The sequence below is a fragment of the Fistularia commersonii genome, chromosome 9, assembly GCF_037954325.1.
Source record: "Fistularia commersonii isolate RoL2024-O1a breed Wild chromosome 9, RoL_Fcom_v1.0, whole genome shotgun sequence".
In the NCBI taxonomy this organism is placed as follows: Eukaryota; Metazoa; Chordata; class Actinopteri; order Syngnathiformes; family Fistulariidae; genus Fistularia; species Fistularia commersonii.
The window spans coordinates 3877378-3902237 of NC_141292.1; the positions used below are offsets into that span (position 1 = coordinate 3877378).

The 24860-nt window shown below is 42.4% G+C and overlaps 1 protein-coding gene across 1 annotated transcript in view; it reads left to right on the forward strand.

Annotated features, from left to right (window-relative positions):
* hcn1 (hyperpolarization activated cyclic nucleotide-gated potassium channel 1) overlaps positions 1-24278 on the forward strand; it is a 77640-nt gene extending 53362 nt beyond the window's left edge. Inside the window, exons 5-8 of the mRNA XM_086152026.1 lie at positions 796-942; positions 4383-4623; positions 9977-10141; positions 18988-24278. Of these exons, the coding sequence (XP_086008152.1) occupies positions 796-942; positions 4383-4623; positions 9977-10141; positions 18988-20138 (1704 nt within the window). The 3' untranslated portion in view covers positions 20139-24278. The remainder of the gene's footprint in view (positions 1-795; positions 943-4382; positions 4624-9976; positions 10142-18987) is intronic.
* The last annotated feature ends 582 nt before the right edge of the window (positions 24279-24860 follow it).

Here is a 24860-nt window from a genome sequence, read left to right on the forward strand (position 1 = left end):
CACACCGGCTGCCATGCAAGAAACTCACCGCACCACCTGGAGCAACTTGGGGTTCAGAGTCTTGCCTAAGGAAATGTCGACATGCAGACAGAAAGAGCCAGGAAACAAACATCTACCGTTGCATTGGAGGGACGCCTGCTCTACCCCCCCGAGCCAAAGCCGCCCACGTTCAATATTATTTGGAAAAGACAAAAAAAAAAAACGCATTTTAATATGAGAATAGAGTTTGACGCATACATTTGCAAATTTGTCCAAAAACACAGTGTAGGCTTCATGTCGGTTTGCTGGAACGCTCTCGGTGCTATTTTCGCTATTTATCCTGCTATTTTGTGGACTTTCAAACTGCCTGGAATAAAAAATAAATAAATAAAAAAAATCCGCAAAGGGAATAAAAGAAAAATCTCTCTAGGATATCAAATAAACCTTGCTAGTTCACATTAGATCATGACTTGGTTGCCCATTAGGACCGGGCTTCCTGCATGGGTGAAATAATCAGAACTGCTACCTTGGTCTGACATAGCCCCGGGCCTGTACTCGCTCCGACTTTCCCTCGCCACCTGCCTCCCCTGTTCCGCCTCTCCCTCCCCACGCACGAAACAGGGCACTGTGACTACGAGAGCGTGATTTGTCCTCAATGCGGATGCACAAATAACCACTTTATCGAAAATCTATACGGGTGTCCGTGTGATGTTTGCACGAGGTGCGCCGTCGTCGTCGTATGACATTTGGCTTTCTGCATATGAACGCATCACATCTAATGAATCCGATATCCGTCTGCTTTCTTTGCCTTCCCAGTACAAGCAAGTGGAGCAATACATGTCCTTCCACAAGCTTCCGGCTGACATGCGGCAGAAAATACACGACTACTACGAACACCGCTACCAGGGCAAAATCTTTGACGAGGATAACATTTTGAGTGAACTGAACGACCCACTCAAAGAGGTGAGATAAGCTTCTCTCTTCTTGTATTTTTAAAAATCCTAATAACCTCGCTTTTATTATCGAAAAAGAAGAAAAGAAAACACACGCGGATCTAATCTGAGATGTTCTCGGCAGGTAAGTGGCAAGCACCGAATCTTTTTATTTTTGCAGAACTTGGATCGCTTTCGCTCCCTTCAGATGAGGTGTCATGAGGCGCCTTTTTAACAGTTATTTCCTGGGTTAGAAATACGAACAGTTGCCACGGCGTATCCGGAGATCCGGAGAAAAAGAGCATAACAGATTCGAAGCTTTTGATTTCGTATCAGATCACATAACTCAAGATCCAAATGAGTCTACTGTACGTTGCCCGAAACGCGGCGTATGAGAAAGAACGCAGAAATTCATTGAAATCAATGAAAAGGTTTGGATTTCTTGGCCGACCTCGCAGCATCGGCAGGATTACATGGATAATTATTCATAGGGATTCGGGCGAGAGGGGGAATAAAAACCAAGCGTGCATTACATTTTTGTGACTGTCTCCTATGTAGCCCCATTAAGTCAGCGCGCAGGGCTGGATGCAGAGGAAAAGCTGCTGCAAAGTCACAGGGAGGAGCAGGAATTTTTTCGTTTTGACTCATAATGCAGAAAATTCGATAGGCTTTTTTTTGAGCATTAAAGTAGGCAAAGTTAAAACAAGCACAGGGACAGCGTTGCAGAATGAACGCCATAGGAATAAAACAAAACAATCTGAGTCACGTAAGTGAGCAAGAAATCAAAAAGAGACAGTATGAACTAGCCTAGCTCATGTCGCCATTTCCCAATAAAACATTTGCTCGTTGTAGTTTATGGTCACAGTGCATTGCTCCCCGAGTCGGCCGATTTAGTGGATAGGGCATTTGCTGCTCTGTGTATTATTTTCCAAAATAGCAGCCTACTCTCTGCAGAAAGCGATATCCTGCTAGGTTGTAGTTTGCTTGAAAGCTTAATCGCACTGTAAGTGCATCATAATGTGAGGATTTGTTCTTGTGCTGGTTTTAATTCTCTTGGAGGAGCGATCTGATGGCACTCCGCTAGTCCAACCAGGCAATTTACGAGTCCAGGGGGCGGAATGCGATGTTTACAGCCAGCTAGTTGTCGTACCCTTACCCTTAAAGCATATTTTAAGATCATGAATAACATCGTCCCTGACTCGAGGGCGAATCCAGTAATCTACCCGACGACCTCAGAACGCGAAATTCTATATAATATGTGACATTTGATATGATCATTTTTAGAACCATACGATATATGCGTTGCTGGAATGCATCGCTGACGTTTAAATAAATCAATATAGTTACCCAATAAAAAAAAAAAAGTGTCTGCTGCAGTGCAATGTCTATTGTTTTTTCATCTCACAAAAGAAATCATTGTTGTTTTGAACTGCCGCTGCGATGCACAGACGCTAATTGTAGTGGGAAAGGCATCGGATGTTTTCTGAGATTGTTCATCATCAAACAGAGGGATAATTGAGGGCTGTGATTCAACACCGGCAATAATAATATCAGGGACAACTCACTTTTCTGTTGTTGTAGCACAGTAGATACCTCGGCGTTAGTCAAAGGTGATCCTTAGCTACTGTCGTGCACAATAATAATTTCTGAAAAAGATGGACCGATTCGTTCTGTTTCTTGACTCATGGGCGTATTGGCCTTATTTTTTTTCGTGAACCAACTATCAAGAGAATAATTCCTGGAACCCCCGTGGCAACGTTGCTGTGTTTCATCAGGTTCACCGAGAATCTTGCGAAACTGAAAGGACACACATCTGCATTATTAACCAGAGTGCTACTAAATAATGAACAAAATCAGGATACATTTAGAGGCAAAACAGGATAAGGAAACAAAGGAGATCCAGCCTCGCAGCAATTTCACCCCAATATTGGAAATAATAATGAAAAACAGGTCGGCTAATGAAAAGTTCTCACAGGCATTGCTTTAGCGGAGGAGAAAACGAAGTACCAAATGCAAAAATGTGGGCGTAATTGGGCTGAATACAATCCTGCCCACGTGGCAAGCCGAGATTCCTCTTCGTGATCACCTGTTCTCTTGCAGCCAATCCCAAAACTCCCACACACACAATTACAAGTACATTTGCATCGGAAAAAAAGGATGGGTGAAAAAGAGGTCGACCGAAACTGTACATTTGTCTGATAAAGTTATCCGTTGACTTGCAAGCGTGTCAAAACTACGTACTTACTGTCGGGGGAAAATCAACGCATATACAGTGTTTACATTTCTTGACATATTAGATCATATAACATATATTAGATCATTGAGAAATCGTCTGTGCACAAGAATAAATGTTTTCATCTCCACATAGAAGCCAGAAAGATCGCTGTAAAGCAGACTAGGATCAGCAAAATCTAGACGCCTTCCAGGTCAACAGTGTGAGCCGGAGGCAGCTCACTTGGGCTGATTGCCACTGATTTTTGGCACGCTACCTTCGAGAACTATTTAGATTTTTGGACCGAGGTCAATTTTGGAGAACGAAACATCCCACTCAGAGACACTCAGACCACGCCCGGGCCCGAGGAGGGCCACGAAATCAGCACGAGCATACTTTAACTGATTTTACCATGTTCCCGTGGCCGCCGCGTACCTTTTGTCTCGCGCAAATGACTACCAAGGTACGCGCATGACAGCCCCCCCTCCTCAGAGGGTAAAACAACTTCGGATTAAATTTGAAGTTTAGGAGGCCAAAGGTAATGGTGCTTAACGCTGAGACGTCTGCAGTCACGTCGGGGATACTCACAGCATCCAAACTATCTGTCTCGCAAACCTCCGGCCGCCTTTCTCCCTCTGCCGTTTGACAAATCTCGAAATAGGTGCAGGCAAAGACCGTTTCCCCACGAGGACTCACGGCTATACATGAAAACTGCTTACTATCTAATCCATTACGCCCGGTGTATGATTGAGGTCGGGGCCCCGCGGCATCATCTGACGCTCGCGTCTGAGGATGCAACCTCGCGTTTCTTTGCATTGCGAGCGTCCGAAAGTCCCGCCGTCACGGGCAGAGGAGTTATCCCTGATGGCGGCGGCGTCCGCGACACAACAACGCAGACACCGAGCCTCCCGTCTGCACGGCAACAGAGATATGTGGGTAAACAGAAAACAAGTACCTAATCTCCTGCTGGGTCCGAGGGGACAAGATGAGACTGGAGAGATGGCCTGGAGGGCAAACTCATCAGGATTTGACCCCGTGTGCCAAAAAGTTTCTTCTCGGCGGTGACGGGAAGCACTTGAGAAGTATTAGGGATAAAGCAACAAAAAAAATGCATTCCCTTGACATTTTCCCTGCATATCAAAGCAGGGATTTTTCTGTTTTTTCACGTGCGTGTGAGTTGAGATTGATTCAGGTAAAAAAAAAAAAAAACCCGAGAGCAATTTCTTCGCCACTTAATCGACTCTTTACTTTCCGAACAGGAAATCGTCAACTTCAATTGCCGTAAGCTGGTGGCCACCATGCCTCTCTTCGCCAACGCCGACCCCAACTTTGTGACGGGAATGCTGAGCAAATTGAAGTTCGAGGTCTTTCAACCGAATGACTACATTATCCGAGAAGGCACGGTGGGGAAAAAGATGTATTTTATCCAGCACGGCGTCGCAAGCGTCATCACCAAGTTCAACAAGGAAATGAAGCTCACCGACGGATCCTACTTCGGAGGTAGGAGCAGAATCTCAGAAGCGTTTAAACGTGCTAGGTTGAGTATCGCTTTAGGTCGCAGGAACGTGCACTCGCCGGTCACGCGGGATTTCCGAGGCTGAGGTTTTTTATATATTGAGACTTGATTCGTGCCCGCGGTCTTGATTCTGTTTGAAGTTAAGTTATATTGGATTCTCATTAACCAGTGTTGGACATTAGTCAGCTTCTGCAGTTACATAACATCTCATCTGGTTGTCAGAGTAGGCCAAGACGTGGATCAGGCTTCCCCTAGGATACAAAGATTTCTCTCACACACACACACACACACACATGAACTCTTCCCCCTTCCGTTCTTGCTGAATTTTCTCTGCACTGACAAGGAGGAGATTTGACTTTCATTCTGTGTAAAATCAGGAGCAATTTCTTTCTCCTCCCCGCTGAGCTTCCATTCCCAGTCTTCTTCAGACTGTTTCGACACAGGTTGCATTTCTTCCCCCCCCCCCCCCCCCCCCGAACCTTGTAGGTAACATTCATTTTTTAAACGTCAGATGTAATTTAACCCCCCGTCGTTTACTCCGACAAAATCCGCAGACAGAAATTTTCCCGTCCGAGGAAAAAAAAAAAAAGCATTGTTTCCTATTTTGGAAGATCTTACATATTTTATTTCCAGTTCATCTCCACTATAGAAGGAGGCTGAGGATTCTAAGAATATCTTTACTTTGGTGCATCTGCTCCATGCAGTTAGCGTTGCACGGACGAGCCGTGGAAAGCACTTGTTCGAAAAATAAATCATATTTTCTTTTTTTTTTTCCCTGCTTCTTCAAATGGCTTCCTGCCCTGCTATTATGTCTCTTAGTGTGCCGGCGTCTTGAATTCTGCATAGAGTGGACATATTATAAAAGGGAATATGTGACAGTTGCAGCGCAGCTGCATATCCCATTCTAACAATTGATCCTCTGGGGCTGGATGTCATAGATATTTCAACGGACGAGCCTGGTAGCACAGAATAAGTAGATTTCGCAGAAGAAACTGAGCTGAAATGTCAGGATAAAACCTTTTGGCCAATAAAGCAAAGACAAATGGATATTAATGGCAGTTTGACTGGATTTATCTAACTGTTTCAGACAAAACAACAAATCCACTCCGTTCTGACTGGCTAGGTTTTCATGCTGGCGGATGAAGAGTAATTATGGCAAGTCTGGGACAACTGCTCGTTGCTCGGGGTTTAAAGGGGAGGGGATTTGATTTAGCGGTGTGTTCACTCATCTATGTCTGATGTTAAATATCCAAATGTGTTTTTTTTTGTTTTTTTTTTTGGGACGGTTGACCTTTACTTTGCCGAATAATACTGGAAATGCAAACTTCCCCTTGCGTCCGATGACACTGTGCTTTTAAGAGACGCGGTTTGTGATATTTTCAATTCATTCCCGATTCACTATTCAGCGGATACAAAGAGGACGCGGAGAATTTAATCAGGTCACAAACACGGTGTGAGGACGTGCACGGAGGCAGATCCTAGTCACAAACAGCACAGTCTGTCCCAGCAAAATTACTCAAATGTCTCCTTTTTTGAAACAGTTGCCGGCTGAATCATTTGACGTCATACGTTAAAAATCAAAGATAAAAAAAAAAAAAAAAGAAAGACGAGCTCTCTGCGGGGAACGGATTGCTATCATGAGTCTGAACCGACCGCCGTCCTGAAAGCTGACCTCGAATCCAGGAATTGTTAGCACAACTATGACAATTAATGCTTCTCGGGGATTTTTGGATTAAATTTGGTTGTTTTTTTTACGTTGATGGTTATATCCCTTCATATTACCTCCATTTTTGTACGCTCTGTCTGATGGTCAAAAAAGCTCAATCCCTGTTGATTTACCCGGGGGTTTATGGCTCTTTGAAAGTGCATTTAGCCATGAAAGCGACAAGGGAAATATCGCGTCGGTCAAAAGGCGGTTCGAGGTGAAAGGCAAACTTGTCCACAGAACACGCGGAAAACAATTTATGAGTTACAACATTTATGAGTTTGATAATCCTTTCGGGCAAAATCTATGCCGTATCTGTCAGAGCAATAAGTGATGCAGTGCTGATTTTGCAGTGTTCTGCCTCTACCAAGCCACCTGCTCTTGTGTTTTGTCCAGCTGGTATTTTTTTAAGAGTGTATGGCATTAGTAGATCAGGCTTGAGTTGGAAGCAGCTGGCACTGCAAGGCACCTTACTCTTTTTTTTTTTTTTTTTTTCCGGAATGATTCACATTCCCCCTCTCAACCAGGCCGAACCGCTGATAGAATGAGAAAGCGCTGAGGGGGGACTGAAACAGAAACAAAGGGGAGAGGAAGCGAGGAACAGAACCGATCCCGGCTACAGGAAACTATTAACATAATAATGAGCAGGACATCGAGGAGAACATTAGGTCACGAAGCACCTCCAACCACGTTCGGTTCTCCACCTGCATGCTAAAAAGGTATCCCGGCAATCACTTCAGGGCCTCCTTGAACGGGGTTGCACGTTGGGACGGCAGAGCTCTGCGGAGTCACGCCGAGGCCAAGGGGACAAATGAAACCGGACGACGACGCGGAACCGGTGAAAATCACAATTTGGCTCCGATCTATTGCCCGAGTTTAACTTTAGCTTCATCCATGAGCGGAGAAGGAGACGCCAAGGTGGTTTCCATCAAACACATGAGGGGAGACCGAATTACCCTCTGCTTTGTTCAGTGGTGATGCTTTGTGACAAGGTAACAGGCACGTGTCAAACCACATCATATTATGTGTTCACACACACACACCAAAAACGTACGGGCACACACGTGTCGATGGTTCCCTTAGTACATCCAAAAATGTGTCCGTTCTTTATCTGGAGTTCGTGAAATTTGGCTGGATAGGTTGCTGAAAATTGTATTTTAATTGATAAACGGCCTCCGACGTGATGTTGAATGAGACATAAAGGGATTTTTCACACCTCCCTTGTCCGGTCTCGTTTAACCGTGTTATTTTTGCGGAGATTTTTGTTTGATTCATTTGGACAGGTGTGAGTCCATGGAAAAAAAAACATCTATTTAACAACAGCTTGGTTTAGATATTAAGGTATTTCACAAGTCGGATCTGGCATCGATTCCTTGTAGTATGAACAGTGCAAGGCCTGATCCAAACCAACGGCAGGGAGCATTTCATTTAATATACAGGATCTGAATACTCCCCTCATTGAGATGGCTTTTTTTTTTGTCATAACAACGCTAACACCTTATTCACACCCACAGCGTGAGGGTGTCGCTCCCACATTGTGCACACTTCGTGCTCTATTTCCACGTTTTTGAAAGATCACACCGCAGCCAGGTTGAAATTCAACGGTACAGTGGAAATAAAAATCGCCCCGTCCGTCGGGCCAAGGAACAAGTGCGTAAAGACGTCGTGGGGCGCCGTTTTTTGTGAAAAGATGACTTAACAGCGACTCGGGAAAATTTATACTTAAATCCCGGATTGTGTTTTAGCCACCTAAAGAAAGACCAGCCGAAAAGGGGATGGAGGTGAAACGAAAGAAGGAACAAACAGAAGGCGGACAGTTTCACAGAGAGAAAAGCTTCATAAACACCCAAATTACATATCCATCCTCTTAATAGATTGTAGAATGAATAATCAGAAACAGAAAAAAAACTTAATTTGTCCCAGAGGGGCAATTGGGAGGCACATGGTGTAGCAGCATCAAATTGTGAACGTAAAAGAACAATGATAAAAATAAAGATAAAAAATACAAATTATATATATATATATATATATGTGTGTGTGTGTGTGTGTGTGTGTGTGTGTATATGTATATATATATATATATATATATACATTCATATATTTATACACACACACACATATATATATATATACACACACACACACACATATATATATATGAATAAATGACAGTACACAATTGAGCAAATTGTAAGTGAGCTTGCTCTGCGTTTATATATAATGATACCTCACATTTAGGATTATTGGTACGTCCACAAAAATCACTGAAATGTGCTTGAAGGTTTGGTTTATTATTATCATTATTTATTCGTTTGTTCGTCGGTGCATTAGACAAAACAGGAACAGGAAACATGAAATCACCTTATCATCCCCAATAAGGTGATTTGAGAGCGACATTTGACCATTCACGCTCTCATTCATGCGTCTCGGCAATTTAGAGACCAAAATTGACCCGCTGTACCAGGAGGAAATCCGAGCAAATACGAGGGAAGGTGCAAACTCCAACCAGAAAAGCCCCCGTCTGGGCAAGGGACCTCCTTGCTGTGGCGTGGAAGCGGAAACAGTGGATTCTCTTATTAATTGCGAACTTTCATCATCCTTCTATGTCACTGTGAACGGATGCTCGCAAATGTGAATGCACAAAGCAGCATGCTGCAAAGAAGATTGATTTATCAATAACCATTAAAGTGTAAAACAAGTTCCAGACACAGGCAAGCATGCAAACCAAAAGATGTGTTAGCCTGGCAAAACTGAGCAGGCGTCACAAGACAAAGCAGGAAAATAGTATCTGACAAAGTGTCAGACTGATCACAGAAGTGAAATGTAACAGAACCGAGAACATAAGAAACAAAAGGGAGAACATGAAGCGGGCTGAGAGCTGATTGCGTAAAAGACAATAATGTCTTTTTAAATTATGTGAATGGATCACGATTAGAATCGAGGGTTTGTTTCATTTTTAATTTTTTGGGGGGGCGGTTTACGTGCGCAAACATATCCTCATCCAACTTACGCATGACATATCTGTATGGAAAAATACCATTTTCCCCATAGTGACAATATCCTCACCGGCTGAGGCTGATTGTTTTCAGAAATACAAACGACACGTGGTTCCCGTCGAAGCCGCTGTCGTCGTGAAGGTAACACAAAATAGACGTCTATCTTTGTGTGTCATGTCAGAGACCGACGGTGAAATGAATAGGAATACAGTCCGCTATGAAACCAAATCCCTGTGTAGTTATACATTACATTTGGGAACTGATGCAGCACAGTGATGCGCTGATGCCTGACAGGGCTTTTTTTTTTGTGGAAGCTGATTACCGTATTGCATTATAGGGCCATTAGCTCTCTGCAAGTTGATGAATTATCTTAGTATAATGCAAGTGACAGCGCTGCTGATGGCCATCTCATTTTATTTACATTCACATTAGCTCCCACTTCTGTACCTTTATTTCAAGGTTCATCTATATGGTAATCTGTCCCATTATTACTGCGGTGACTTCACTAACCTACCTCTGCAGTCTCCCCTACTGCCTCTTTTTTTTTTTTTTTTTTTTTTTTTTATCATGTAAGCAAAATGTTCAGCGTTTTCACACTTGGTTCGTCCTTTCTCTCGATGTGTTTCTCCCGTACAGAAATCTGTCTGCTCACCAAGGGCAGACGGACCGCCAGCGTACGGGCGGACACCTATTGTCGACTCTTCTCGCTCTCTGTTGACCATTTCAACGAGGTGCTAGAGGAGTACCCGATGATGCGGCGTGCTTTTGAAACCGTCGCCATCGACCGATTGGACCGCATAGGTAAGAAGTGCCTACACTTAACGCTCCCGACATGTCCGACTGACCGAATCTCTTGCCTGTCATTGTGCCTTGTTGTCTTGTCTCGTCATTTGTTTGCTTTCGTTCCCCATAAAAGCATCGTGTCTGCCATCTTGTGCTGCATGACTTGTATGCTCTGGTTTTTTTTTTTTAACTCTGTCTTTGTCCTAATTAACCACGAAGAAAATATGTTGTACCAGCATTAATCCTTCTGAGAACCAAAGTGGTGTTTTGTGGTTGGATTAACTGGAAGGCAGTGCATGCCGCTGTCCGGTAGGGAGTCAGGTCGCCCCAATTTTGGTTTGATGTTGACCCCCCACTGGATGCCAGCGAGTGGATGGAAGCTAACCTCACATGCATGTGTGTCAGGCCTCTTTCCACTCATCTGCACTCCTGGGTATGAGCAGCCCCCCAACCCGTATAAGTGTTACCAAAACCAACCAGGTAAAAACAAACATCAGGAAGTGGTTTCAGGCACTAACGCCTGCCAGGACACCCAACAGGTCGCGCCCGGTGTGTCAGCAGGCACCAGCCTTCTAGTTTCGTTCAGCGAAAACCTCACCCTCAACAAGAGTTTCTTACTTTTTGATCGAGCGACATTCGAAGGGATACGCTAGCTTTTGTGAAAATCACCTGTTTGCCGTGAAACCAATCTTTTATCTAAATGATTTAACCGTGGTCTTGTTTCCAGACCAGGAAAGAATTCGCTTTCATAGGAATCCCCTTCATAATGTTGTTATTTTGGTATCGTTGTGATCGGCTTGGAATCCTAAATAGATACCCCAATGAGCTGGTGTTTTTCACTGATGAACATCACACCGGTTCAGGTGTAGCCTGCGATCGCCACAACAGTAGTTCCAGCCATCGATTGGAAATCCAAAAAAAAACAAAAAGAAAAAAAACAAATGACACCATGTTGTTATTTTTGTTATTTCACATCATTATGTGATGATGTGGTCCCTGCATGAGCCCCAGAATGTCCAAATGAGCGTTTTTGGAATTGTTGTGTCATGTGTCTGTAATTACCTTCAACAGCAATAGGCTACGACTCCGCACACTATCATTCACTGTGTCAGTCCAAGTAGCGGGAGGCGGGGTTTCTGGCTCCATAATGCATCTATCTCCTTGCCTTACCATAGGGATCATGGCAAACAAGCTGATTCCCCCAAAAGTGGGCATATTCCCATGAAGCAGAACTTGGTCATGACTGATAGTAGTTGAAAAAAAAAAACAACACAATACTGGTTTACTCACAGACTAAAAAGGGGCACATGTATGAAATAAACAGGGCATAAATTGGTTATACTGACCTCGGTTTTGCGCATTCTTCATTAGATCGTGGTGTGTCTGCTACAACGCTGCCATCGACGCTTAACCATGCACAGTTTGGAAAGGCATCGTATCTGTGTTTAGATAATATCCAGAAGAGGAACACGTGTGTGACTCCTTTTCCCTTGTGTCCGGCCGCAGTGGAAATTTGTATCTTGTAGGATCTATTTATACACATCCATGGCCCTTTATTATCACTGCATGTGTTTTACAGGTAAAATGTTTCCGTTAAACTACCCAAGCCTCGCGGCTGCGGCGGCTGCTAACAGGCCGCCATACACGCCAAAGTGCCTCGAAAACACGACAGGATCCGGGCGGTACCTGATCTAGCTGGCTTTCTGCTGTGGCTCACATTGTCCTCATGCAGCGTCACTCACTCCACTGGGTGTTTTGGAGCAGAGCCCAGCATGCTGTTTTCATGCCTCCGACGGTACACTGAGCTCGGCACTCGCTTCATTTAATTAGACGCAGCCAGAAAGCGCTAGAGGGATGGATTCGCTGTCCATCACCACCTCGTATAGCAGTTCCTCTCCACGGTGGCGCACATGTCCCGGGCATCCTTGACGGATACCTTCCCTCTCCAGGCTTCACCCTCAGTCGGGCTCCTTTAGAAAACACGTCGCGGTCGAGTCCTCCATCTCAGCATCGCCTATTTCTACCTACGTAGCGATATGTGTGCGATCGCCAAATAAGACTATATCTACCCAGATCCCGAATGATATAATGTGATTTTATCCGCAGCGCGTACGTTGGCAAATATAAAAACCCTGCTAATCAAGACTTTATTATTTAATGATGCAATCTGTTTGTTTTATATTGATTCCCAGCTGGATGCCAGTATAATGTGGATGTTGTGAAGGCAGTGCCTGATGCCATCTGTCTCATTCCAATATAGATTCGTTCTTATTTCTATCGTGTTGTTCTTCGTCTAAAAACTTGACGCTGTAATGTTTTTACGATATTGATATTTTGGCTTTCGGTCCAATAAATCTAATTTAGTATCGAATTTAAAATCCAGTCTGACACTAAACGGACATCTCAAGTATGATGAGATTTATCAACATTTAGTTTTTGACGACCACGGCTTGATAGCAGATGTTGGCGGGGAGTCAGGACTTCGATGAAATTATCGAGTGAAAAGTTTAGAAGGTTGTTTGATCTGATTTACTTAAAATGAAGAAGAAAAACTCACCAAAGATTGTACTGCAAGCGGCCTACCATCTTTTTTGTTTTGTTTAGTTTTGCAAATTTCCCCTTAGAGTCACAGATCCAGTAATTCTGCTGAATTTTCGTGTTGCCCGTTCCTTTATCCAGACCCATCTCAGGTCTCGCCAGCTACTGAATGCGCCGCTGTCGTCAACATCCCCTTAAAATCTAAATTAAACCGTGGTCCGATGAATTCATCATTACTGTTTGGCCAGGTGATGCCAAGTTAAATATTTGGTTGAGAGCTACTCAGTTTGTATTACCGTGCAAGCGAAAACCCTGACGGTTCCTTTATGGCAGGTGCAAAATTGTTTAAACCCGGGATGGTGTATGACGGAGCGGTTAAAAAGTCCTCACACTGGTCAATAAAATAAAAGTAAAATAAAATGATGTTTTTTAATCCGCGGTTATAAACATCTAGCTGATTGTACGTCTTCTGATTTGGTCGAAAAAAAAAAGAAAGCTGCGGATTCACAAAACACTTTAACTTTTACGACCGGCACTTAATTCTCATCATCCTTTTCATTTGGAGCGGAGCGACGGAGCAGTAGGAGCTCAGTGAACTGAAATGTGAAAAGAAAAGTCGCCACGATGCACAATATCTCACCCTCCCCCCCCGAACATAAATGTAAATGTGGCTGAACAACTGGATGTAATCCTTTATCCAATAAATGCCAGGACAAGTCAGTCAGTCGGCAACAAAAGTATCGATAAAAGCCATCGAAACATGCAACCGTCATAAGAGTAGTTCAAAAACTTCCCCGTGTGTTTTTACGCCTCAGTGTGAAATGATCATGAAATAAGCTACTTTGAATTTATGTAGGATATTTGGAGTTTTCAGCTCTTCCAAAAACCCGTGGCATCGAGCCCAGAGCATTATTGACTGAAATGCCTCAACATTTCTGGCGTTTTATTCACCGGAGAGTGAATAAATTGTCAGACAGAATACAGATTTATGTTTGAAAATTAGATAATTAATTGCCGTCTCATTGTCGCATCACCGGTTAAGCTTCGGTCTGTACTTATCGTCCTGTCTGTTATCTTTGTTTTTCTTCGTCCCGTCTTTTTATCTGTGAATTGCTTTGCTCGACATTGACAACCCGACACTCGGTCGCTTTTCAAATGTTAAAACCAGTCCAGTTGCTCTCGAGCAACCAATAATTGATTTGGATTCATTTCGCACGTTCAAGTAGGTACGAAAATCCACAGATGTGTCACTTTAACGTAACAGGGTTATGTTTATATACAACAAATGATTTTGCCAAAACTGTCAAAATAAAAAAAGCCAAAGAAAAGCCATCTGTGGCTTTTCACTCTCACACACACACACACACACACACAACTTTTATTACGTTTACGACCCCAGCTGATGTATGTATTGGTTGATAGTGAATTTGGTTTGATATTGGTTGTGTATAGAGGGTCATGAGATTGAATCTGAGTAGTTTAATTCAGGATTCTAATGGTAGTTGATGATGTTGTTGGGTTGCTTTGAATTCGGGATGAAACGTCGAAAAATCCACAAAACAGGACATTTCAAACCCAACGTAAGATGTTAGAAGTCAGTCCAAAACAAAGAAACAAACAAAAGATCTCGCAAATTTGTTGTATGTGAACGTAAGTCGCCAAAGGCGGGGTTGAATTTCTGTGGGCCATACTATCGTTTTTTTGAAGTATTTTATTTTTTCGGAACAAGTCCACACAACCTGCGGCAATAATCAGGAATCCAGTGTTCCTCTGTGCCCTCGACAACAGACACCGTATGCCCTTTGGTCTCCACAAGAACAATCTGCATTTGCCCTTTTTTTAAAGCTAGCTGCCAAATTGTCAATTCAGCCAGTTGTGAGAAAATGAAAGCAGCCCACTCTGAGTGGCATCAGAGAGTTAGAGATTGGATTTATTCTGCCCGACTAACCATGAAGGGGGTTTTGTCTCATACAAGGAAAGATACTTTGTCATGATCCTTGCTGATTGTATCGTTATGAACTGCATTTGGTTACATGCTTGTCTTGCTCTAAAACAAGGAAAGAAAAAAAAAAAAAAAAGAAAAGTAACCATGCTTTGGAACCCATAACGTGTTGCACATTTGACATTATCTTTTATCTATCTAAAAATTATTTGACCAGGAGTCCGTCTTGAGACGAGCACATCTCGTTTTCAAGAGTGTCCTGGCCGACGAGTAGGCATCAGGTAAACACTTCATTCCAGTTCCAACGTTCGAACAGGGGGCAAATTGACCTACAGGCTTTGTTTAACGGAATCCGGTCTCGAGTTCATCCTCCAAGAGCTTGTCCTCTTACACAAGGTTACATTAACTGTTCAGTTCCCGCATCACTCAAGTCATCCACGCTAGTTCCTGCAGATGATTTGATGGACACATTCAAAACGTCAAGACAATAGAGGAAACAAAGATGCCTCATTCAGTGTCGACATGCCATGTTTATTTTCGTATCGACTCCAGAGGGTTACGGCCTCACGAACAGCTCTGTTGGTGTCACGTTTTGATTTGATCTTTGAACGTTTAGTTCAAAGTCTATCATGTCTGCAAAATTAGTAAAAAACAAAACCGAACACAAATTTACTAATGGAATGCAGTGTGCAGCTTTTGTTCCATGCAGAAATCCCATGTCATGACTTATTCATTTTATTTACCAACAGAGATCATTCCTTTTTATTGTGCGAATTAAAATGTGTGTTTTTTTTTTCTTTTTTTTTTTTTCTTTTTTTTTATATAATTCATTTTTAAGAAATTGAATTTAAACCGTTGATCTCAGGCAGCTACGTGTATGCTGACCACATGTGGGTTGCAGCGGAACGCCATAAATTTTATTGTATTGTATCATTTGCAAATCATTTCATCAGCCACATTAAAACCTGTTTAATTTCTAAAGCTTCCGCTATCTAACGGCAAGTAATATAATCTAAGATAATCCCAAGTGACAAACACAATATTACTTGTTGCTAGTGAGAGGATATACCCGACTGCATGAAACATCTGAATAATAATATTAATGTCATTTATTCTTAAAGCCCTGTTTTCAAATGACTATTAGCGGAATGTGTGTATATGCTTACAAAATGCAATGTATTTTGTTTGTTCATGTTTGTGTTCTCTTTTCTGTGTTTGTGTTATTTGGATGTCGGACCTTTTGTGAATTATATAATTGTTTCAATCTAAGAAAGATCAATCAGGAATCCATTAATCGATCACATTTAATTTTGATTCGATATGTTTTTTTCAAAATAGCCGTTTTATTATTTTCTGATTTTTAGTTTGTTTTATTCAAATCTTAAATTCAAATATGTTCTCGATCAAGATGGGCTCATATTGTCTTCTACCTTTAATTTTTTTTATTTCACTTCATATTTTTATCGGAATCTGTCAACACAAAACTCATTTTAAATATCTTTAAGGTTCCCGAGGGCCCTTTATTGTATAAGAACCCCTGAAATTAATTTTCCAACATACGACAGTTTTTAGATAAGCTTTTGACATTTATTTACATGATGCATGTGCGTTTAAAAGCCCTTGGATGATTTCTTTACTCCGATTTAAATCACCACAGAATTTCCGACGACGGCGACGGGATTATTTCGATTCCATTTTAAACCTGCGAATTCTAAAAGCCCGAATTCATCTCACGTATTCATCTCAAAAATACGACTCCCAAGCTGCTAAAATGACTGGGACGCTAACTACACGACAGAGACGCAACAGACGGAGCGACTTCTCAACAAACAGGGATTAGAGTAGAGGGGAAACAAGAGGAGCGGAATCCTGAAGGGCAGCAAGGACGGCGACAGATAAGACTGACAGCTTGATGTAATAAACGGCCAAAAGCCTTCAGACGGTGCAGTGAGTGGAAGTAAATTAACTCTTCTGCCTAAAGTGGACATTATGTCTTTAAACATAATTTTTTTTTTTGTCTTTTTCAACCGGTGACATGTTCCCTTCCCCCCGTCCCTTCTGTCGATTTAACGTTTTCAGTAGACCGTGGCGCTTCAAAACCCCGAGATGGCCTCCCCTCTAAATAGTATATCACAAGATATGTCACTTAAACTGCCCCTTTCCTTAATTTTAGAGTGACTAAAAACAAGATCTTGGCAGGAATCACACGACACGCATCGGTGTGTTGGGTTCTTTATCAAAAAAAAAAATTAAGATGGATTCCTTTGACTTCTCCGTGTGCTTTAGTCCAGTTGGAGATTCTCCACTCTAGTCATTGGAGGATCTAAAACAAAAAAAAAAAAAAAAAAAAGATGTCAATAGGTTAGCTGAGGCCCCGAGTGATGCAGGAATAACGAGTGTAATATCAACATGGAAAATGGGGAGAAAATAGCTTTTTAAATTGCAGCTTTTCTGAATGGGTTTGGAGTGCAGGCGCACCCAAGACAAGAACATCCATCTTTCCAGCATAATAAGGCAAAGTTTTCAAAAACAACACCCGTTTCCTAGAAATACGTGCACTTCCTGGTCGCTCTTGTTTCCGTGACATCATCCCGCGCACCTCTGTGCGATTTTTTTGGTTGTTTGTTTTCAAATAATGCTAAAATAAGTAACCCCTAGAGAAAGACATGAGCTGGACCGACGTCGCCGTTTGACACCGTTTTCAGAACTCTTTAAATACATGGAGAAAAACCCAAGGTTAAGAACGTTTATCGATTCGGGTTACTTAACAAATGGGAAAATCTGTAATATATTTTGTCCTTCCAATTCACAGAGTTTAACCCTGTCACCTTTAAAAATGCAATGAAACAAGCTTTGTAAGTCAACGGTAGTCTCCTAACCTGTTTGTGATGCTAGTTTCTCTCTTTAGCCACCCAACCCTGTAGTGACTGCCGTCAAAAAGATAAAGAGGAGCAGAACGGAGAAATCCATCCTGAGAATCGGTTGTAAGATTGAGATTTTTAAGTCGTTACGAACGCTGGTCCTCTCTTCAGTAGCCTTGAGAAGCAAACGCCGCTCGACCAAAAAGAATCTTCTCTCGGGGACACGCCTTCATGACTGAGCGACCGCAGCTGAAGCCCGTCAGCGCACCTCGCCCACTTCCACGCCGCAAATTGGCCCCGGCGTGCACGAGGCCGACGGAAATCCCCAGAAATACACGTTAAACTAAATCCGTCCGGCGATAGATAGTCGCCTATCGCCTCAAAAAGGACGGACTCACAGCGACGCTAAATAGGATCGTCATTTCAAGATCAGACGTCGAGCATCCTTAGTGTAACACGGCACAGCGCTATCGCAGTCCCGCTCCCTTTAAAATTGGGAGTGCGCGGCGAAAAGAATCAAATTAAATGAAAAAAAAAAAAAAGAGCTGAAATGACTGCCTGTATTATTTCCTCCTTGACTTGTAACACACAGAACTGCCAGGCCTGTGGGCGCAGAGCGCCCTTTACGGTCGTTAATAAGTCCATTCTCAGTTCATGCGCATTTTATTTACATTGGCCAATATGACGAGTCACACATTTGCCTCAAAGGGCTCTCTAATCTGCACAGCAGCAGCACTTTTACTGGTTTTCTGGTCCTGCAGTTTGGTGAAATAATTTTGCAGGCCAGTGAACAGAACAACTATGGATTTGATTTTTTGATTTTTTTTTTCAACCAAAAACAAACAATATCCGCGGTGATAAAGTTACGCTGCCAAGAGCTTTTTTTTTTTTTTTTTTTCTCCTCTCTTATTGTAACATTAGTATTTTCGATATACAACGACAGTGATGTAATTCACCATTTTAATTTAAAAAAAACTCCCCTGTGACATGTTGTGTCTTAGTTGTCACCGTGATGTTAATAGAATGTGACTTTAAATTAGCTCCTAGCTTCACTTTCTTTATTTCTGAGTAAACTATCTAGCATAGTGATGTGCGTATCCAGCTTATCAGTATTCTGTGTTTCATTGTCCACATCAGTCGACGCTGTCACGACTACACTCTCAGTAATCTTTGTCTCCTTATGTGTCCTTCACTTGTCTCAGACCTTATTCTCGCCATCGTCATTACGACTCAGTGTCCCTCACACCTCACATTCAACATGACAAACCTTAGCCGAGCCGAAAAAGATGCAGCTTGTAAGACGGGGTCGCAATTCCTCTTTTTGGGTTCGACATCATTTAGAATCGAGAAGTAAATGTTTTGATGCATTTTGAATATCGATATTCGGAAACGACCAAAAGCTCGCGACCGAAATATACAATCTGCATCTTCATCACTACTGTCCTGCCCCGTTCCTATGGTTTAGTGCAAACCCAGTTTGCCATGGCTGTATGAGTTCACCTCTCTTGACTGCTCTCCAACAGGGAAGAAGAACTCCTTGCTACTGCAGAAGTTCCAGAAGGATCTGAATGCCGGCGTTTTCAACACGCAGGAGAACGAGATATTGAAGCAGATTATCCGTCAGGACAGGGAGATGGTGATGATGGTGGACCGCAAGCAGTCGGTCAGCGGGATGAACTCAACCCCAATGTCAGGAAACTCCATCATTAACTCACCGGCCCAGCCTCCATTCTCCACTGCCTTCGGCACGAATCAGTTCCAGCAATCTTCTGTACCCTTAACCTACAGTGCTTCGGCTATCGCCAATGCCTCGGCCGCCCGCATGCTGCCCGTCGCCGCTGCCGCCGCCGCCGCCGCCCAGGCGGGCCTCCCGGTTCCCAGCGTTTCCCACAGTAACCTGAGCGCCTCCATTAACTCGCAGACCCCTCTCCAGCAGCAGGGAGCCATCATGTCGCCGTGTTCTTTCACGGCGGCCATATGCAGCCCGCCGGTCCAGACCCCGCTGGCCGGCCGCAGTTTCCAGTACGGCTCGCCGACGGCTTCCCAGCTATCGCTCATCCAGCAGCCCATTTCCCAACAGTCTCTACCCACGCAGCCGCCGCAGCAGCAGCAGCAGCAGCAGCAGCAGCAGCTCGCCCAGCAACCATCTGCTTCGGCTGCCGCCACCGGCTCGGCCGCGCAGCAGCAGCAGCAGCAGCAGCAGCAGCAGTCGCCTCAGCAGCAGCAGGTCCCTTCGCCTCAGCGAGGTGACATCCACAAGAGCGCGCAGGCTCTTCAGTCAGGCAGCTTGAGTCGAGACGTCCGACACTTATCAGCTTCCCAACCATCACTGCCACATGACACGTCTCTGGGGCCCAGAGCACATCCGGCCTCGGGAGACTCTCTGGCCTCGATCGTGCCACCCACGGCGGCGGCGGCGGCGATCCAGGGGATGAGTCTGCAGAGCGGCATCCGCACCACAGTGCCCCAGCGGGTCAATTTGTTCCGGCAGATGTCATCGGGAGCGTTGCCGCCGGTGCGCTCGTCGGCGGCCGCGGCCGCAGCGGCCGTGGCGGCGGCGTCATCGTCATCATCCGCAGCCCAGCACAGGGAATCCCCCGGGTCCAGGAGAGATTCTGTCCTGAGCAGTACCGAGACTGAACAAGACAAAATGCGTTTCGCCTCGAATTTATGATCACATGTTTTCCCTTTTCATTTTTTTTTTTTTTTTTTCTTTTTTTTTAATATTTCAATTCATTTTTTTTTCCAAACGGAGATAAACAGAGTGTTTAAAAAAAACTTTAGCATTTTTGTTTTCTCTCCAATTTTCTTCTCAAATAACCTCATAGGATTCCTGTACATACAAGTCCCTGTATTATATTTTAGACACATTGTCTCCCTACTTAAGAATGTTTATTATACAGATACATCTCCTATCTGATATATACATACATATACACACATATATGTATGTGTGTATATATATATATGTATATATATATATATATATACATATATATATATGTAAGTGTGTAAGAATGCCTGTTGTCTCTGTATGTGTGTTTGCGCATATGCACGTGTGTGTGTATGTGCATGTGACTGCTGCGTGTAAAAAAAAAAAAAAGGAAAAAAAAAAACCTACCACCATATTTGGCAATGGCAACTTAAAAATGTAAAAGCTGTAGTATAAAAATGAGTCTTCCTTTCAGAAAAATATACTGAAATATAAACCTTGTATGGAGTTTTCATATATGTGCGTGTGTGTGTGTGTGTGTGTGTGTGTGTGTGTGTGTGTGTGTGTGTGTATACATATATATATATATTATATATATGCGCACACACATGTATATAGTTATATAAAAATGTTTTCTTTTTGCTTTGTTTTTTTAAATGGAATGCGTCATGAATCCTGAAATTATTATATCATTATTATTATTATTATTATTATTCCTTCTCATTTTGTTGTTGGTTCCTGTTTTGTTGTTTCTTTTTTACCACTGAGGATGGGGAAAATTCCCTTTCTCCTATTAAGCAGCTTTAGGCACCACTGTGGAAAAACCAATGCAAGCCACACTTGCAAATAATTAAAAAAAAAAAAAAAAAAAAAAAAAAGCACACACACGTCAGATGAATCTCATACCACTTTTACCCGATCCTCCGTTTCGGAAATCAACACGATACTGTAACTAAGTGTTATGTTTCTATACCCCACAGCGGCTTACACACAAACCATGACAGTGTTATGGGTCCAAAGGGAATAGCGAGTAGAAATGCTGCTTTCTTTATTTCAGAGGAGAATGGAGTGTGGGGGGAAAAAAACAAAAAAAGATGGATGGATGGATGGTCTTGTTTTCTATTTCTAATTTCTGATGGTTGAGATGTTATGTAATGTTGCTTAAAAAAATTCTGTGTATATTTATAATATTTATAAACTAAAGATTATCACCATTATGCAATAGACTGTGACATAAAGATAAACCTATATGTGTGCTGTAAATAGTTTTGTAGATCTAGTATTTACAGGTACTGTGTTGTGCATTCTCTATCATAACAATGTCTTACTTCTATCAGGAAACCTGGATATCATCTATACGCGAGAAAAAGTTAAGGAACGAAAATCAAGAGGGAAATAAACCTTAATGCAATCGCGAGCGCCGAGGACATTTACCTCTCTGTATACAATCCTACTTTTGATTTAATATCAAGTCAACAAGCTCTCACCTAGAATACACAACTGGATTTCACATCCGTCCTGTTGCGTATTAATCTTTTTTTTGTTTCCGCCTCGATTCATGTTTCCGAAAGATGAATCCCATTCCGTAAAGTAGAGCTAGAGGTTTCCGTACTTTCTCATACACCTGCTTCTTGAGTGAAACCGTGTAACTGGCATGTCAATAACAGCTGGAGAAAACAAAAAAAAATACTGCCTGTTTGCATTGAGGTTTATGTCTCGTGTAAATCCATCGCGGGGGCTTAGGCGCTCTTAAATTGTATCCGTGGCAACAATACCCGGACTGAAAACAAAAGGAACTTGACTGTTTTCAAATTTAAATCATTTTAATGGTTTCGGTTTAAAGCGCGAGCGATCGGTTATGGCGTGCAGGCCGTGACAAAGAAAATCTGATTCCCCGTTTCCACATCGTCTCTCAAGGCTCCTGTAATTCAGCCCGAAAAAGTGGTTTTCGTGTTTAAACGCTCGTAATATCTAAGTCGCCTGGTGACTGTCAAAAGGAAGTAGCCTGTTAGCTCGTTTGCAGGCCGTCCAAGAGCTGTTTTTCAAAAGCACATCCCGTCGTCGTCTCCGAAAACTGCTGCAAAAATTAACATTTTTATACATTCTTTTCACAGATGAGAAATTTGAAAAATGACTTAATGACTCGCTGTTGAGACGCACGCAGACCCAGAGCGATGTGGAAACAAGGCGTCAGGGTTTTCGCGGCGGCACTTTGTCATAATAAAAGCCGATAATGTGACAACTTTGTTTCCCAAAGTTTCTCAACGGTCGTTTTTTTTTTTTTTTCTTTTTTTTTATGGCACCGATTCAGTTTAAAGTTACTAAGCCCCTGGAGAGAGACGGTTTGGGGATGGGAAAAAAAAAAAAAAAAAATGTTACATGTCTTCGCTAGACCTTCAGATTGTGTCAATAGTACAAATACAGTCAACCTACCACTGTCATGAAAGCATGCACTGTCACAAATACTTAAAAAGATACTTTCTCGAAGATGTTGACGTTAAAATGTAATGTACGATTATGTTTTGTTCATTGTCTGTCTGCCTAGATGTTCTCTGTGTGTGAACAGAAGCATTGACTTTTCACATGGACATTCTTAAGTATTTGTGCCTAAACTATAGCCATGTTCCATCCTTTCGTTACGAGTGTGAGCTCGGTGCGTGCAGGGGCCACTTTCCGCACACAACGTCCATTCGTACTCTCCTTCGTGTGTTTTATGTCTCAGTGTTTTTTAAGACGGGGAAAAAGGAGTCAGCGACGACGGCCAAATGTCTCAATTCATCCCCACCGGTATCTTTACTCGCTAGGTGAACTTCTAGAGGCTTTTTTTTTTTTTTTTTTTTTTTTTTTTGTCTTCTCCTCCTCACATACTCAGTAAAGCTATAAACAATATTTATTGAGGTCATGGACTGTACAGTTGAAAAAAAAAAAAAAAAAAAAAAAAAAGGGAACAAAATAAAAAAAAAAGTAACAAAAAAAAAAAGTGCAATCTTAAGCAGTAATATCACGCTCAATGAGACATTGTACAAATTCGGGGCACCTTTATACGTTAGTTTGTAGCTAGCCACTGATGTTTGGATTGAATATTGATGTGTGGAAGGAAACTGGCCAAAGCAAAATCATTCTAAGTCATTGTCTTTGTTTTGAAATTGCACTTTCTGATTTGCTAATAAAAGACGCATATTCTTTTTGAGCTAGGCTTAGATGCTGAATTAGTTAGCGCGGCGGGGGGGGGGGAGCGATATCTCGGAGCACTTTTGTGCCGTCCCGTTCCCGTGGAGGTACCAAACTGCGAGAAGTGGTGATGGTGGTGGTGGTGGGGGTTCTATTGAAAACGAAAAGCGCTTCATTGTGAATATGCCATAGTGTGTAGGAAACCGTACACAGTGGAGATGGAACGCGGCACTGTTGGTTTGTGCTGCTTTTGATACTTGCCTTCGGAGGGAGAGCTTCCCAACTATGTGCTTTTTTCACTAAAGAAATCACAACTAACATACCGGAATGGGCATTAATGGTGATGTACACAAACACAACTAATGAGCTTACATATTAGCAGTATAGAGACTCTGAACAAACCAGCACATATATTTGTATATTTATATTTGTTTCTTTTTCTTTTTTTTTTTTTTTTTCGGTCTTTTTTGTTTGTTTGTCAGTTGATTCAAGGAATATTAAAAAAAAGAGAGAGAGGGATAGAGAGAGGTGCAAAAAAAACTGATAATAATGCCCAGAGAGGACAAACCAAATATAGATTTGGTTTTGATGGAACGCAGGTTTTATATGTTTACTGATGATGTGCGCAGTGGAGAGAGAGGGGCAGATGCTCGGCCCCCTTAAAGCCCCACTCACATGGTCATTGTTTGCTCATTCATGTAATCTAAGGTTTCGAGGCGAAGAACCGTCAGGTGGTTACTTGATAAAGATGAAAGAAAGATCAATGTAAACTTTCTTACAACAATATGCAGACAAACAGTGTTTGTCAAATTTTTTTTTTTTTTTTTTTTTTTTTTGGGGAATTTATTTATTTTTTTTTGTTTATTTCGTTTGTAAATAATAAACCTTTAAAATATAGAAAATAAACGACATATTGTCATTTAAAAAAAAGCAAGCGTGCTTCATTCTGTCGTCACACAACGAGAGGTTTTTTTTACCGGTCGAAACGGAGGACGAGGACGGGGGAAGAAACGCCGGGTCGGGCAAGAGCTCCTGGAAAATCAACATTTTAAAATTGTTGACCACATTTCCGGTCGCAGAAAAACACACGGTACAATAGTGGAAAGACACAAATGTAAGTATTTAAAATGTCATATTTAGTATTGTTAAGGGAATGGCTCAATTCTGTCAAATTTAAAATATTTGTAGTTAATTTGTAGCCAAATTTCATTTCACTGTAACTATTTTCACGTCGTTTTTATTTCAAACGATCACTTCATCGGTAGAAATACTTCATTACGAATATATCGATCTGTGACAGCAGGTGCGAGTATCGGTGTCAGGGCCATGAAATAATATTGTTTGTCACACCTGTAGATCGTTCCAGACATTGTCGGGGAAAACTGTGGAAAACAAAAAAAAGCTGGACCGGCAGAGATGAAGTGTTGGAAGCGGTTGGGGAGTAATGATGGTGACAGTTCCAAAGGAGGTAAAATATCAGTCCATGTGGCTTGCAGGGATCTCCATCCATGC